The sequence below is a fragment of the Sebastes umbrosus genome, chromosome 18 (assembly GCF_015220745.1).
Source record: "Sebastes umbrosus isolate fSebUmb1 chromosome 18, fSebUmb1.pri, whole genome shotgun sequence".
Classification (NCBI taxonomy): Eukaryota; Metazoa; Chordata; class Actinopteri; order Perciformes; family Sebastidae; genus Sebastes; species Sebastes umbrosus.
In genome coordinates this window covers 11,913,566-11,927,100 of record NC_051286.1, presented here as the reverse complement: position 1 = coordinate 11,927,100, position 13,535 = coordinate 11,913,566, and the positions used below count along the sequence as shown (strand labels likewise).

The 13,535-nt window shown below is 39.2% G+C and overlaps 1 protein-coding gene across 1 annotated transcript in view; it reads left to right on the top strand.

Moving 5' to 3' along the window:
• Positions 1-13,535, top strand: part of mthfd1l (methylenetetrahydrofolate dehydrogenase (NADP+ dependent) 1 like) — a 36,925-nt gene that overhangs the window by 2,696 nt on the left and 20,694 nt on the right. Inside the window, exons 5-19 of the mRNA XM_037750153.1 lie at positions 161-285; positions 1,105-1,205; positions 1,857-1,993; positions 2,397-2,508; positions 2,986-3,053; positions 3,158-3,255; positions 3,433-3,606; positions 3,892-4,028; positions 4,548-4,594; positions 5,124-5,231; positions 5,731-5,805; positions 6,651-6,753; positions 8,997-9,073; positions 10,401-10,541; positions 11,845-11,913. Of these exons, the coding sequence (XP_037606081.1) occupies positions 161-285; positions 1,105-1,205; positions 1,857-1,993; positions 2,397-2,508; positions 2,986-3,053; positions 3,158-3,255; positions 3,433-3,606; positions 3,892-4,028; positions 4,548-4,594; positions 5,124-5,231; positions 5,731-5,805; positions 6,651-6,753; positions 8,997-9,073; positions 10,401-10,541; positions 11,845-11,913 (1,572 nt within the window). The remainder of the gene's footprint in view (positions 1-160; positions 286-1,104; positions 1,206-1,856; positions 1,994-2,396; positions 2,509-2,985; positions 3,054-3,157; positions 3,256-3,432; positions 3,607-3,891; positions 4,029-4,547; positions 4,595-5,123; positions 5,232-5,730; positions 5,806-6,650; positions 6,754-8,996; positions 9,074-10,400; positions 10,542-11,844; positions 11,914-13,535) is intronic.

Genomic DNA, 13,535 nt, shown 5'->3' with positions numbered 1-13,535 from the left:
GTGGTTGTGTGAAGTAAACAGTGCCTCACAAATAAGCTTTTATGTCAATAAAACTTTTCCCCTTAGGTGTGAAGGCCGGGGTTTTATACGGACAGTATTCGTACCAGCATATGCAATATTAACTGTAACATGTTGCATGTCCTTCCGTTTGTGTGTGTAGATTGTAGAAGAGATATTGAAGCTGAATGAAGACCCTCGGGTGCACGGAGTCTTCCTCAACCTCCCCTCTGCTTCCCTCACCAGTCGCGTGTTGAACACACTCAAACCTGAGAAGGATGTAGATGGGTAAAACCTGCACTAGAGATAAATAGGACAATTGCATTTTAAACTGCTGAGTTTTTTTACCCTCAAATAGAGAGACATATTAGTGAAGCGCATATCTCTTCCAAATAGCACATACTATTAAACGGTCTTTAACTGTGTTCCCTTAAAAACTGACTGACTTGACATGTTGTTTAATGTGTAGACAGTAGATATTTTTATGCAGCAGTCCGCCAGGTATCAGCTGTGCCTGTTTCTTTGTCCCAACAGCGATACATTAATTTACTCACATGGTACACCAAATCAGAAAAGGCTGCACAGCATTAAGTCTAAATGCAGAGTGTGTGACTTCAGCAGATAAGTGAATGAGAAAATTGGCAAGGCACCCTTCATAATCATCCCAGTTTGAAGAGAACTGGTTCAACCGGGGACAAATTATGTTGGCAGCAAATTCATAAAAAAAATAGTTGAGGTTGCCACTCGAAAAACTGATATATACGATGCTTTTGCTTTTCTGCGCCAGGCTACTTTGTCTAGTTTTAGTGTTTGATAAAAATATTGTTTTTAACCTGTAATTCTAGATCTCTCTTCAATAGTAAAAAAAATCTATACCATATACTTAAAAATGTTACTCACAAGTGTTAAACTTTACCAGTAACTCATAAATGATGTGTGCCTCAGGTGTATCCAATTTTGAAATCTTCTGAATGTACTTGTCATCCACAGCACTTTACAAAATAACCTTAATGCTGTGGCCAGTAAAAAAGGAACTAGCTTTCAGGGAGAATAATGATTTATTTATTTTGATATATTATATTTATGTCCATTTTTGTCTTGTTATAGGATATCCGATTTGAATATGGGCCGTCTGGTTCGAGGAGACCTGAGCAAAGGCTTTGTGCCACCCATAGCCAGTGCTGTCCTGGATCTGCTGGAGAAACACGGTATATACCTTGATATATGTCGATGTAATGCCGCTTACATTTCCTTCTTTTCAGAGACGTCACAGCATGCAAAACACAGGTGTAGCTGATTAAATTAAGAAATGAGTTTGATTACAGTAAGCTACAGTAGTAGCAAGCACTGACTATCAGTATTATTGTAGCACACCAAATCCTACTCGTTATTAATTTCATAAGTTGCATGAACAGAAAATGATAATATACTAAGTGTTAATGAATGTCAAGCAAACTGCAGCTTTGGAAAACCCTTTCCAATTTCAAATTTGGGAATATCTCAAAGCTAGCAAAAATATTTTTCCTAAGATTGTATACTTTTTTTCAGTATGAACACACCATGTGCTTAAAACCTGATCAAAATGAGCATATGGTAAATAATTGGGACACAGTTTGTGGTTTGAGTCTTTTTGTTTATAGATAAATATTCTCAAAAAATATAAATAAATGAGAAAAAAATGAAATAAACAAGACTAAAAATAAATAAAGACTAAAAACACTATACAACAGGGACAGATGTCCAGATGGTCAGCTTTTTAATTTATATTATGAACACTTGACTATAATTGAAATGTGGACCACGGTGACAAATTGAATGAAGAAGGTTATGTCCTAATGTTGCATTAAACATTTCTGCAGATGCTCCTTTGGAAGGGAAAACTGTGCTGCTGGTCGGAGGAGAAGGACCCCTTGGGGTGGCCCTGCAGTGCCTGATAGAAAGGAGTGGAATGATTGTTCTCAAGAGTCAGTGGTGCTCCAAGAGCCTGCAGAGACAGGTGTGTTTGCATGATTCTTCTTTTGTCATTATTCAGTTGCACCAGCTACAATACATGCAGTTTTAATGGCCGACCACAAGGAGTCAGTCTCTGCTTTTTTAAAATGCATGTCATAAAATGTGATCAGTTGCAACAGAGGTAACTCAAACAGTTTTGCTAGTTGAAAGCCTCACATTTCTTTAATGATCAGTCACATTTTTCTGAAGATGTTTTTCAGGTTCATTGGTCATAAAAGTGTTTATGCCTGACATACAAGACATAACACACACATCTTCCTAACTCTCCAATCTTCTTCACTTTATTTTTTTGCTTTATCACTTGTTTTTTTTTTTCCTTTTCTTTTTAACTTTCCTCTCTTTGAGATTCTTCATACCTAATTTCTTCACCTTCCCTTGTTTCCTAGATGATGCAGGCTGATGCTGTGGTCCTGTTAGGAACGGGGAATATGGATGTCCCACCCACCTGGTTTAGACCAGGGGCTGCTGTCATCCACTGTGAGCCCACCCTGGAGACAGGTATTGTTGAATATGTTGTGATTGTTATCACTATCTTCCTCCACGGGCTTGATCTATGGTGGAAAAGAAATGACACTTAACCTTCTTGGTTAAGTGTCATTTCTTTTTTTTTTTTAAATGACACTTAACCTTCTTGGCATTGCACCTTTGGTTTGTTGCTTAGATGCACAGAAATCCTGTTTGCTGTTCAGAATGCATTCAATGGGATTATAGCTGACTAAAAATAAAATGTGTATTTGGCTTTTTTCAACATTATAGAATGACGTATAGGTTTGCAGTTTATCATGTAGACAGCTTTAGCCAGTTTTACCCTTCTGCTGCAGTTGTGAGGTTACAGTCATATACCATGTGGTGAGACACAGCAAGTGTCTATGTTTTTTGTGTCTTTGTACTCTGCCCCTCTCTTGCTTAACATTTGGATATGCATGATTTTACTCAACATGTGCAGTTATCGCACTGTTTTTTTTCTGTTTTTAGATGAAGATGCCATTGAGACGTCCTCTAAGTCCGGGTTAGGAAATCTCACAGCAGCTTACAGAACACAGGTGCGCCTCTTTGTTCCTGTCTCCATTCTCGCCCCATTTGCTTACCATATACTGTCTTTTTTGTTCCTACCTCTCCATCTCTCCATCTCCTCTTTGTGTTACAGAATGTGGTGCGTAGTTGCAGTCGGTGGCTCCAGGAGCAGCAGTACCAACCGTGGCATCTGCGCAGCCTCAAACTGCAGCCCCTGACCCCTGTACCAAGGTATAGACTACAATCTGTGAGGGACTATTAGGAATTTAACTACATCTACCTGGACGTAGGATCCTTCTCTCATGTGCTACTGTTGTCTAAGTTGCACCTTAGAAACGTTGTCCATATATTTTATGCTTTAAAATGAAATGTATCTGAATGACTTGTCATGCTTTCTGTGTTTGTCAGTGACATAGAGATTTCTAGAGCTCAGACACCCAAACCAGTGAACCAGCTGGCTGAGGAGATTGGTTTGCTGCCGGAAGAGCTTGAAGCCTATGGCAGGAACAAAGCTAAGGTCCAACTCTCCCTGTTAGACCGCCTCCACAAACAGCCTGATGGGAAATATGTACTGGTTGCTGGGTGAGTGTGACTTACTGATCCTTATTCTTAAATATCATATTCCTTCAGTGCCCCCTAGTGCTTAAATTTGTGAATAAAAAGAAGTAAGCCGTAGTGGTCCTCAGCAGTGAACAATGTCAAGGGATCACTCATTACCTGCTACCTTTACGGTGTTAACTTAAGCCATGTATCAATTATTTGGCTGCAGACTGAATGTGATTATGATATTAATTCACATAGATTCAGTCACATTATGCACTCCAAAAAATCTGAAATTAAAAATTGTTGTATTTTCTGTATGTGTAGTATAACTCCCACTCCACTGGGCGAAGGTAAAAGCACGGTGACCATCGGCCTGGTCCAGGCCATGTCTGCCCACCTGAAGCTCAACTCCTTCGCCTGTCTCCGACAGCCTTCCCAGGGACCCACCTTTGGGGTTAAAGGTCAGCAATGAATACTTAGGTCCTTATGCTAACACATTCGGTCTAATAAGTATGCTTTCACCTCTCTATGCTCTCTACACTTCCCTTGACCTCATGGTAATACAAGACAGTAGTTTGTTATTTTGAAGATATTAATCATTACAAAACTCACTGTTTTCTCTAAAACTTTGTTTTGTAAGAAAGCCATTAAAACTTCAGTTAGATGTATTTTCATGTTAGAAAAGATGGATGTTATTTTGGAGCGCAACTCTTAATTTTGTTTTTCTTCCGATTTGAATACATCGAGTGGGATTTGGACAAAAGACCAGAGACAGGCGCCCAAACCAGCAGTTAGGAACGTCTCGAGTAACTGTGTGATAAGCTGTCTTTGTCAGCGTGAGGCTAGCGTTTATACCCTGCTACATTTTGTGCAGGGGTGGAGTAGTTCACTGAGAGTCCACCACTCAGCATTCCTCCTTTGTGTGTTGTCCCCGTCCTGTTGGTCTGCCTCTGACTGTGCTACCTCTTCTTTGTGCCTAGGGGGAGCTGCAGGAGGGGGATATGCCCAGGTCATTCCTATGGAGGAGGTAAGACACACAGACACTCTCATTGCTCCCTAGCAGGATTAACGCAGGCTTCAAAGACCTCAGACATGCAGGGACTCACACACACACACAACCCCTGGAGCTGTGGCATAATATTGCCTGTGACTAAATCACTGTCTGTAGAGGAAGGAAGGGGTGAGAGGGAAGGAGAGTGATTTTTAAGCTGCAGACACAAAGCCCAAAACAGTCTCTTTCCTTCTACCACTCCTTCTTCTCACTTCTTCAAAATGTTTGGCTTCCTTTAAATAGAAGGGCTCATGCCAAACAGAGAATATTTGTCATAATATTTTTTAAAGACCTAGGGGGCAAAGTCAAAACCATGAGAAGACTACTTTGTTTGAAGCCACATGTGATACCAAATTTTGTGATTACTTTTTAACCCCCATTGTTAGATGTTTTATTTCCACTGGGACCATCCAAACCCACAATGTCTACCGCTACATTACAGGAATAGTACTTTGATTTCACCTCTCTTTCACATTTTCTGTTTGTTCTTCCTCTTACCCTTCAGTTCAACCTCCATCTGACTGGTGACATTCACGCCATCACAGCAGCCAACAACCTGGTGGCAGCAGCCATCGATGCCAGGATGCTCCACGAGGCGACGCAATCAGACAAGGTGACCGTGTGATGATGTCTCTAATAACTTATTCTTACACCAGCAAATAATCTGAAACTGTTGTTTTGAACTGGATGCTAATATTATGACAATACCAATTTTCCTGATTTTGCACAAATTTCCAAATGTCACTGATTTGCTATTTAGATGTGTTATGCTCTGTGATTTAAATATGCATTATGGTAATATATTATGTGTACATACTGCAATGTTATCTTGTGATGTCACTTACAGCTGCAACAATCGATTAGCTGTCAATTATTAAGTTAATCACCAACTATTTTGATAATCATTTAATTTAAAGAAATCATAAACTGAATATCTTTGAGTTGTGGACAAAACAAAACATTTGAGGACATCATCTTGGGCTTTGGGAAGCACTGATTACTGATCACTATTCAAGAAACATTATTATCCTCCAAGGTGCAACTGAATGTACTTTATATGAGTATACTCAGCACATAATGTAATTCAATTGTTCTTTTCTTACACCTTCAAGGCCCTGTTCAATAGACTGGTTCCTTCAGTGAATGGAGTCAGAAGATTTTCACCCATCCAAATCTCCAGGCTGCGTGTAAGTCTAAACACTGCAGTGCCAGAATCTGGTGTCTGGTGTCAACAAGCATCGTTTTGACAAGATGTTTTTGTCCACTAGGGGACCTCAGTGAGCCTGTCTTAAAAAATTCCCCTCTTTCCCTCCACCATGTCTTCATCTCCAAATATTTGTTTATGTCTCATGAAGTTCCTGTCTGTTGATATGTCTACAAGTAATGCTGTTTTTGTTGTGGTGTTGAAGAATCTTTTAAATCAAGGTCGTGTCTAGAAGGTAACCCGCGAAACTCTCACAAGATGGTTGAAGTTAGGCATTGACCTTGAATGGTTAGGGTTAGGATAGGACGTCGGGCAGCGAATCTTGCAAGAGTTTTCACACGTTTTCGCAACTTGGGGGTTACCGTCTAGACACGACCGAATATCATATCATATCTTAGTAGATAAAATGCATATGGCAAATGTAATGAATGGTGACGTTTTTAACATAAGCCAACTGAATGTTTGTGTGTCCTGTTGTGTGAAAGTCTCTGGGATGAGAAGTTAAAAGGACTGTAAAATATTCATTGGTCTTAATGGACAGAATGAGAGATAAAGAGTCACGTGTGTTTCTAAACAGAGCACAGTGACAGTGAGTCAATCGCTTCCTTGTCATTTAGTCTGGATTTGTTTTTACATGTTGCTGGGATGATACTGTGTCTTGCTGGTGTGGAGCATAGCAAGAACTGGTCAGATTATCCTGAAATATCAAATACATTGCTGTGTCTATAGTAGCACCACAGCTGGGACTAAAATGTGTGCATGTGTGTAACCTATCTCCAAAAACACCCACAGATGATCCTCTAATCTTCTTTCTCTCTTCGATTCCAGCGTCTAGGGATCAATAAAATAGATCCTGCATCTCTCACAGCCCAGGAAGTCAGCACCTTTGTTCGTCTTGACCTTGACCCGTCCAAGATCACCTGGCAGAGAGGTATCTATACAAGTATAGGAATTCACTCTGTACATTATTTCTGGTTGCAACCTTCTAATACTGAACGGCACTCTTTTTTTTTTTTTTCTCATTGCCCAAACTAAAGATGGACAAATCTGTGAACTATTCAGCAGGATTTGTGTTTGCTTCTTGATGCAGTGGGTTGTCATTCTTTTTTTCTGAGAATATTATCAACATACCAAGAAACGTGACGTATTATTTACTAAAATAAAATGGTGATGTTGTATGGCATTGGCCATGCCAACTACACAGCAAGGTTATAATAGTTTTGAATTTTCAATTTGTTTTTATTTTAGTTTTGACTTTTCAATTTCATTTTAGTTTTAGTTAGTTTTCAGAGTGTTTGCTAGTTTTAGTTTCAGTTTTTCAGAAAGGTCTAGGTTGCCTCCGAAATTCCATACTAACACGCTATTTAGTACGCTAAAACGGCATGTGAGATTTTTTTAGTATGTCTGAAACTTTAGTATGAAACCAATAGTAGGAGAATTGTTTCTACTATTTCTGTTTAAATATTACAGTATGCAAAACTGGACACTATGGCGGTATAAATATCCCACAATGCAATGCGGTAGTAAGGACAACGTTCATAACAGATGTTGACAGACAGGTCTGTAACATCAATAACGCTTCAGTTTAAGTGCAAGCATTGTTTAGTCACATGAGGTTGGGTTACCATGGTTACGTGTCTCCAATTGTCAAGGAGGCTTTCAGGAAGTGACGGCGCAAATTACTGCTCAGTGTGTCGGAAACATTTTTGTATATTTAGTTTTTACAGTAGTTTGTTTTTGTTAGGGCCAGCTATAACGTCTCAGAAATATGTAGCTAAATATACAACAAAATCCATGGTAGAGAACTGTGTAGGAATGGCCATAATGTTTAATATTTGCGCTACTTTAGTGTCCAATGTGGAGAAATCGCGGCAAAACGCCATCTGCTGGAATGTCAAGTCCATTCAGATTTCTGTGGTTCAATGTCACGAGAGTTGACGAAAATTCATGCTGTCTCCTTTTTTTCAGTAGTGATATATTAAAAAAAACTCAAATTAATTTACGTTCATTTTTATTTTATTTTTTATTATTTTCTTAACCAGGCAATATGTTTTTTTTTTTATGTAGTTTCAGTTTACTAAAACATTTTTTCACTGCTTATTTTTGTTTTAAGTTTGCTATAATAACCGTGCAACACAGGCAGGCACCAACATTTCTCAATAGCGTAGATGTTTTGATTGGGACAATGATGTGAAAGATTATATTTTATGTTTGATGTATTATTTAATTTCCTTTGAGAATGAAATGCTCATGCTTGCTACTCAGCACCCAGTATGAATCATGCAAATTTAATTTCCCATGATTCATAAACTCTAAAGAATGTCACATCTTGCATTAGAGCAGATTTAGCAAAGTCTGATATTACTATTCACTGCAGTATGTTGGTTTGCTCTCATCAATGAAAATCGGCTATGACCACTCTCTATGGCCCTTGTGTTCACATGGATTTAACACATCTAATGTTAAAGCGTCACAGTCATCATTCACAGAGTAATAAACGCGGGTATGGGCGGTGTGGGAATAGCTACCTCAGTGGTAGCCGTATTTGGTTTAAAGTTGTCAGTGCAAACAGCCAGCCGGGTGCTGCTATGACTGATGTGGTATTTACTCCAGTGGCTCCAGAGGGCACCCTTAAAAGACGAACCCTGGAGATTAAAAACAGATTTACAACCTAATGCTATGCGGGTGTGGCTGTGTGTCTATGTGTTCATGAAACAAACCATGTTTTTTTTTCCCTTTCATGACATCAAACTAACATGAGGATCATGTTTGACTAATGTGGTTTCCCGGCTCATTGCAACAACAGTAGAGCCACAGATTTCTAGCCACATTATCGGAGAATGGGCCAAGCGAAGAAACTTTAAGTAGCAAATCCTTTTGTAGCATAAGCACTTTCAGGCTGTCATCACCTCCTCACAATAACAGACAAGAATCTCTCTTCTTGTCAGTTATTGGTGTGTGTCTGTGTGTGCAAGCCTGTGGATGTGCTTTTGTGTCTATTTAACAACATGTGTGGAAATGGATTTTTACAGTCTGTCAGTATTTACTACTTTAAATCAAGTTCGAGTGTCTTGTCTGTCATTGATGTTGTGCCAGTTTTCCTGCTCAGAATAGTGGATTTTATTAGAAATTTTGCAGGAAATTGAACTTTTTCTTTTTGTCTGTGTTCTCCAGTTCTTGACACAAATGATCGTTTCTTGAGGAAGATCACAGTGGGACAGGCGAGCACCGAAAAAGGACAGAGCAGAGAAGTATGCAGCATTCATGCCTTCGCAATCTTCATTCCTCTGAATTTATGACCTTTTTAGGGATGCACGATAGTGGATTTTTGCCGATGTCCGATATGCCGATATTTTCCAACTCATTTTGTCCGATTGCCAATATCAATATACGCAAAGATTTTTTCAACCTAATTGCAGAGAACATCGAGTCTCTCCTGCAGTGAAATCAACATATTATGATGCCTTCTGTTATCAAGATGGCCCACTGGCAGATGCAGACATAAAATGCAATGCTTTTCAAGATGTACACATTCACATTGGCAAAATAAGAAAACTAGGGCTGTCAATCGATTAGAATATTTAATCACGATTAATTGCATGATTTTCCACACTTAATTGTGATTAATCACACATTGCATGGGTCTAATATTATTATTATTACGCTATGTTTTTAAGTACTTGTACAGTAAAACTATGCGTATAAAACTTTCCCATGCGCCGACAGACCCACTCCCCCTCCAGTTCCCTCTCCCATGTCTATGATAAAGCCCAGATGTATTCACCCATATGTCTGTAGTAATGACAGCTAAATGAAATCCTGTAAATAAACACTTCACCTCAATGGGAAGCAAGCCGGCCTAAGTGAAAGCAAATGTTTAAAGAAGGAGAAAAGTGACCCACCCATCCACACACACACACACACACACACACACACACACACACACACACACACACCTGGGACAGCCTCTGAGCATATGTTTACATTTACCGCCATCAGGTCATCCATTCTGTTTCCCTTTTCATTCCTCTGTCCTCCACCTTCCTCCAGTGCTGGATACACTATAGCCCCTCAGGGTATTATCACTGGGAGTGGGAGGAGAAATGTTGTGTTCCTTGGTGGATTGATGTGGTTTAAGTTTCTTTTTTTCTTGCGATGTTGAATGGACACTGCTTTGGTTTTCTAAACTCTTCCCTGTGGAAATTCACTCAATCACTAATTGTTTCCTTATTTTCTCTGTTTCTTTCTTTTAGTTTGACATAAATCAATACAAAAAAGTTAAATCAAAAAATGATGCTCACTCCAAAAATAGGTCATGATTATGTGACTGGTATTCTGTTGTCCATGTTAACCTATTAAGATAGTCATTATTTTGGTGTGAAAGTGTAAGCATATTGCTTTGCATCGTAGCTGAAAACCTCCACATGATTTCACCCAATAACAACCATGAAATATGAATTTCTTCTTCATGGTTGGTAAATGCATCGGAATTTTCTGCAGGCCGGTGAACAAATACTTCAAATACTTGTTGCCCTTGTGGTTTACATTGTGTATGATTTTCCTTCTTTCTCTCTCCAGACTGGGTTCGACATTGCAGTGGCCAGCGAGATCATGGCCATCCTGGCTCTGGCCGACAGCCTGGAGGACATGAAAAACAGACTGGCCCGCATGGTGGTGGGGACCAGCCGCACCGGACAGCCCGTCACCGCAGAGGACCTGGTGTGTGTTACTGTGTGGTCTTTTCATTCAGAGAGTGTGGGAATTTTAAAGCTGACATCTCAAAGTTGGTGTTTCATCAATTTCTATAAAGAAAGTAGTCAGCTTCAGTTTCCTTCTTCTTAGTTCACATAGATAAGAAGACTTTCTCTGTCATCGCCAAGTAGAAAGAAGGGTGACGGTTAGGTGTGTCCAACATTTTTTGGTGGGGAAACCTGTGGCGTTTGTGCCCTTGTGGGTGTTTTCGGAGACACGTGTGCAAAACATGTGAAACATAATTCATCATCGTCAGAATTTTCTGTCAAACTTGCAGCTTAGAAATTCCCAGTCGTCCCAGGCGCACTTAATGTACCACTTCCCCTCCTCAAAACAACACGTCTAACGTAACCTGCGATTAAGATGTTAAGCAGAGTTTTCGCACCTCTCCCCGGATCCATCTGTGGGGTCAGCTGGTTCTGGTTTCCCACAGAAGACTGCGGCCTCTGTTGTTTCAGTGCCGTAGAGGAGGATCCCCTATCACGTTACATTAGTCTTTTTGATTAGGCTCGATGCAAAAACATCACCACACCTCAGAGCCAGCCCCAGTGGGAATATGGTGTGCGACTGTGTATACTAATGTGTGTTAGTGTGCTGACAAGGCATATTTTGGTTAAGCAAGCACCTACAAGTGGACTGTAGTACCATTTATCATCTGTAGTAGACAACCATTTATTAAGGCTGTCAATCGATTAAAATATTTAATCACGCTTAATCCCATGGATGTCCATGATTAATCACACATTTATCTGTTCAAAAAGTACCATTAAAGGAGATTTGTCAAGTATTTAATACTCTTATCAACATGGGAGTGGGCAAATATGCTTGCTTTATGCAAATGTATGTATATATTTATTACTTGAAGTCAAGGGAGCACTTTGAAAATGGTCATGCCAGTTTTTCCTTTGGCAAGTTTGGAGCGTTATTTAGCCTCCTTCACAAGCTTGTAAGACACGGTTAGTACCAATGGATTCCTTGGTTTTTCTAGTTTCATATGATGCCAGTATCTTCTCTCTAGCTTTAAAACTGAGCCCACTGCAATCTAAAAAATTGCAAGTTGTCTTAATGCGTTATAGAAATTAGTGGCATTAAAATGAATTTGTGTTAACGCGTTTTTATCGCATTAACATTGACAGGCCTACCATTTAACCATTCTTTACATAAATATCAGTTGTTTGTATTAGTGAGGTTAAATTGTTTTGTCTGAATCCTGATAACTTGTCCTTTTGTCCAACCCCAACCTTCATATTTCTCTTTTCCTTCCCATCAGGGTGTGAGTGGAGCACTGGCGGTGTTAATGAAAGATGCCATCAAGCCCACGCTGATGCAGACCCTCGAGGTGAGACACATAACCTCACTTAAATAGTCATTATCCTGCTCAACTCTTCTGGTGAATATCTGGTAGAATAAATAGATTGTCCGTCCACAGGGTTGTTGAGCGAGCACTAGACCTGCCTCTACCTCTGCTGTCAGAGAAAAGAAAGAGAGCTCCACTGAGAGCTTTTAAGAAAGGATGATAGATAGACTTTTTCCTCCCATGGCTCTTTATCTTAACAGCGGTTTAGCGGTGTGTAGAGGACAGGTGGAGCTCTCAGGACAGTATGAATCTGGAAGGGACGGCCTCTAAGTCCCTCTGACGACACATACCATAACTCTCTCACTCAGCCACATCTGGCTTTCATTTAGCGTTTGAGACATTACTGTTAGATGACATTTGATCACACTCACTAACACACACACACACACACATATATATACCATCAGTGACCCTAAGCTGTCCCTGTGCTAGAGGAAAAAGCCCAACATTCAAGGTGATGGATGGAGAAATGGAGAGGAGTGGAGTTTGGAGGTTTTAAAGGATTGAATGAACCGATAACAAAGCAGACATCTAGTATTGATCTTTGGCCTCTGGTACAGAAAAAGCCCACTTGAAAGAAGCACCAAGTTTATAGAAGAGCGGCCCATTAACCGACTTATCCACTAAAGGATGAAACAGGCCACTGGTATCATTCACTTCCTGTGCTCAGTGTGTCAGTAGGCGTAAAATGTGCAGCGATGAAAACTAATTATTTTTAGAAGATGAAACTTGAATTCATTCAAATGAATTATTGGTCTTTATAATATAGCCATCTTAAGCAACTAATTTGAAATGAAACAATATTAACTGGTCATATATCCAGCTGTATACAGGAATATAGCCCATGGTAGTTCATATGACACATTGTTTTTTATGATGAGCTGAATAAGCCACTATTTTGTTAATTGACTAATCATTCAAATCATTTTCAAGCAAAAAGTCACTTCTCAAATGTGAATATTAACGTTTGCAATCATTTTAAACTTTCTATGTTATTAAAATGAACATATTTGGGTTTTAGACTGTTGGTTAGGCAAGACATTTGCATTTTGTGATCAAATTTTGTATTTGTCAATACTTACCACAAATCATCAGCATTTATCTGTAATACTGGACTTGGATCATTTTCTCTCCATCTTAAAAAAAGATATTTGAAACTGAAATTATCAGGATACAAATTAATTTACATCCCTATATTAGTGTATTCAAAATGTTTATATTTTATTTATCATTATTTATATGTTGATGTAGTGTAAATTGTAGAAATGTTCTTTTTACTTTTGAGATACTGCTAGTTACCCTGTTCACTCAGCATAGTGTACGGCAGTGGTTCTCAACCCATTATACAAAATTGTGCTTTTCCCTTATTTTTGCTTGTTTTCTTATAAAACATACACCTTTTCAGGCCTCCTAATATCCTGTAAATATTTATTTTAACTACTGATGTTCACTCCTCTGTGATATGAGATCACATGTATGCAGTGCTTCATTTTCAGGCGTAAAGAGGACATTTTAAATTCTCATCACCTAATGGGAAAGACAGTCAAAGGGGGACTGTCGTAAAACTAAAAAACATTCTTCCTCCCTCTTTATCCTTGAAATGA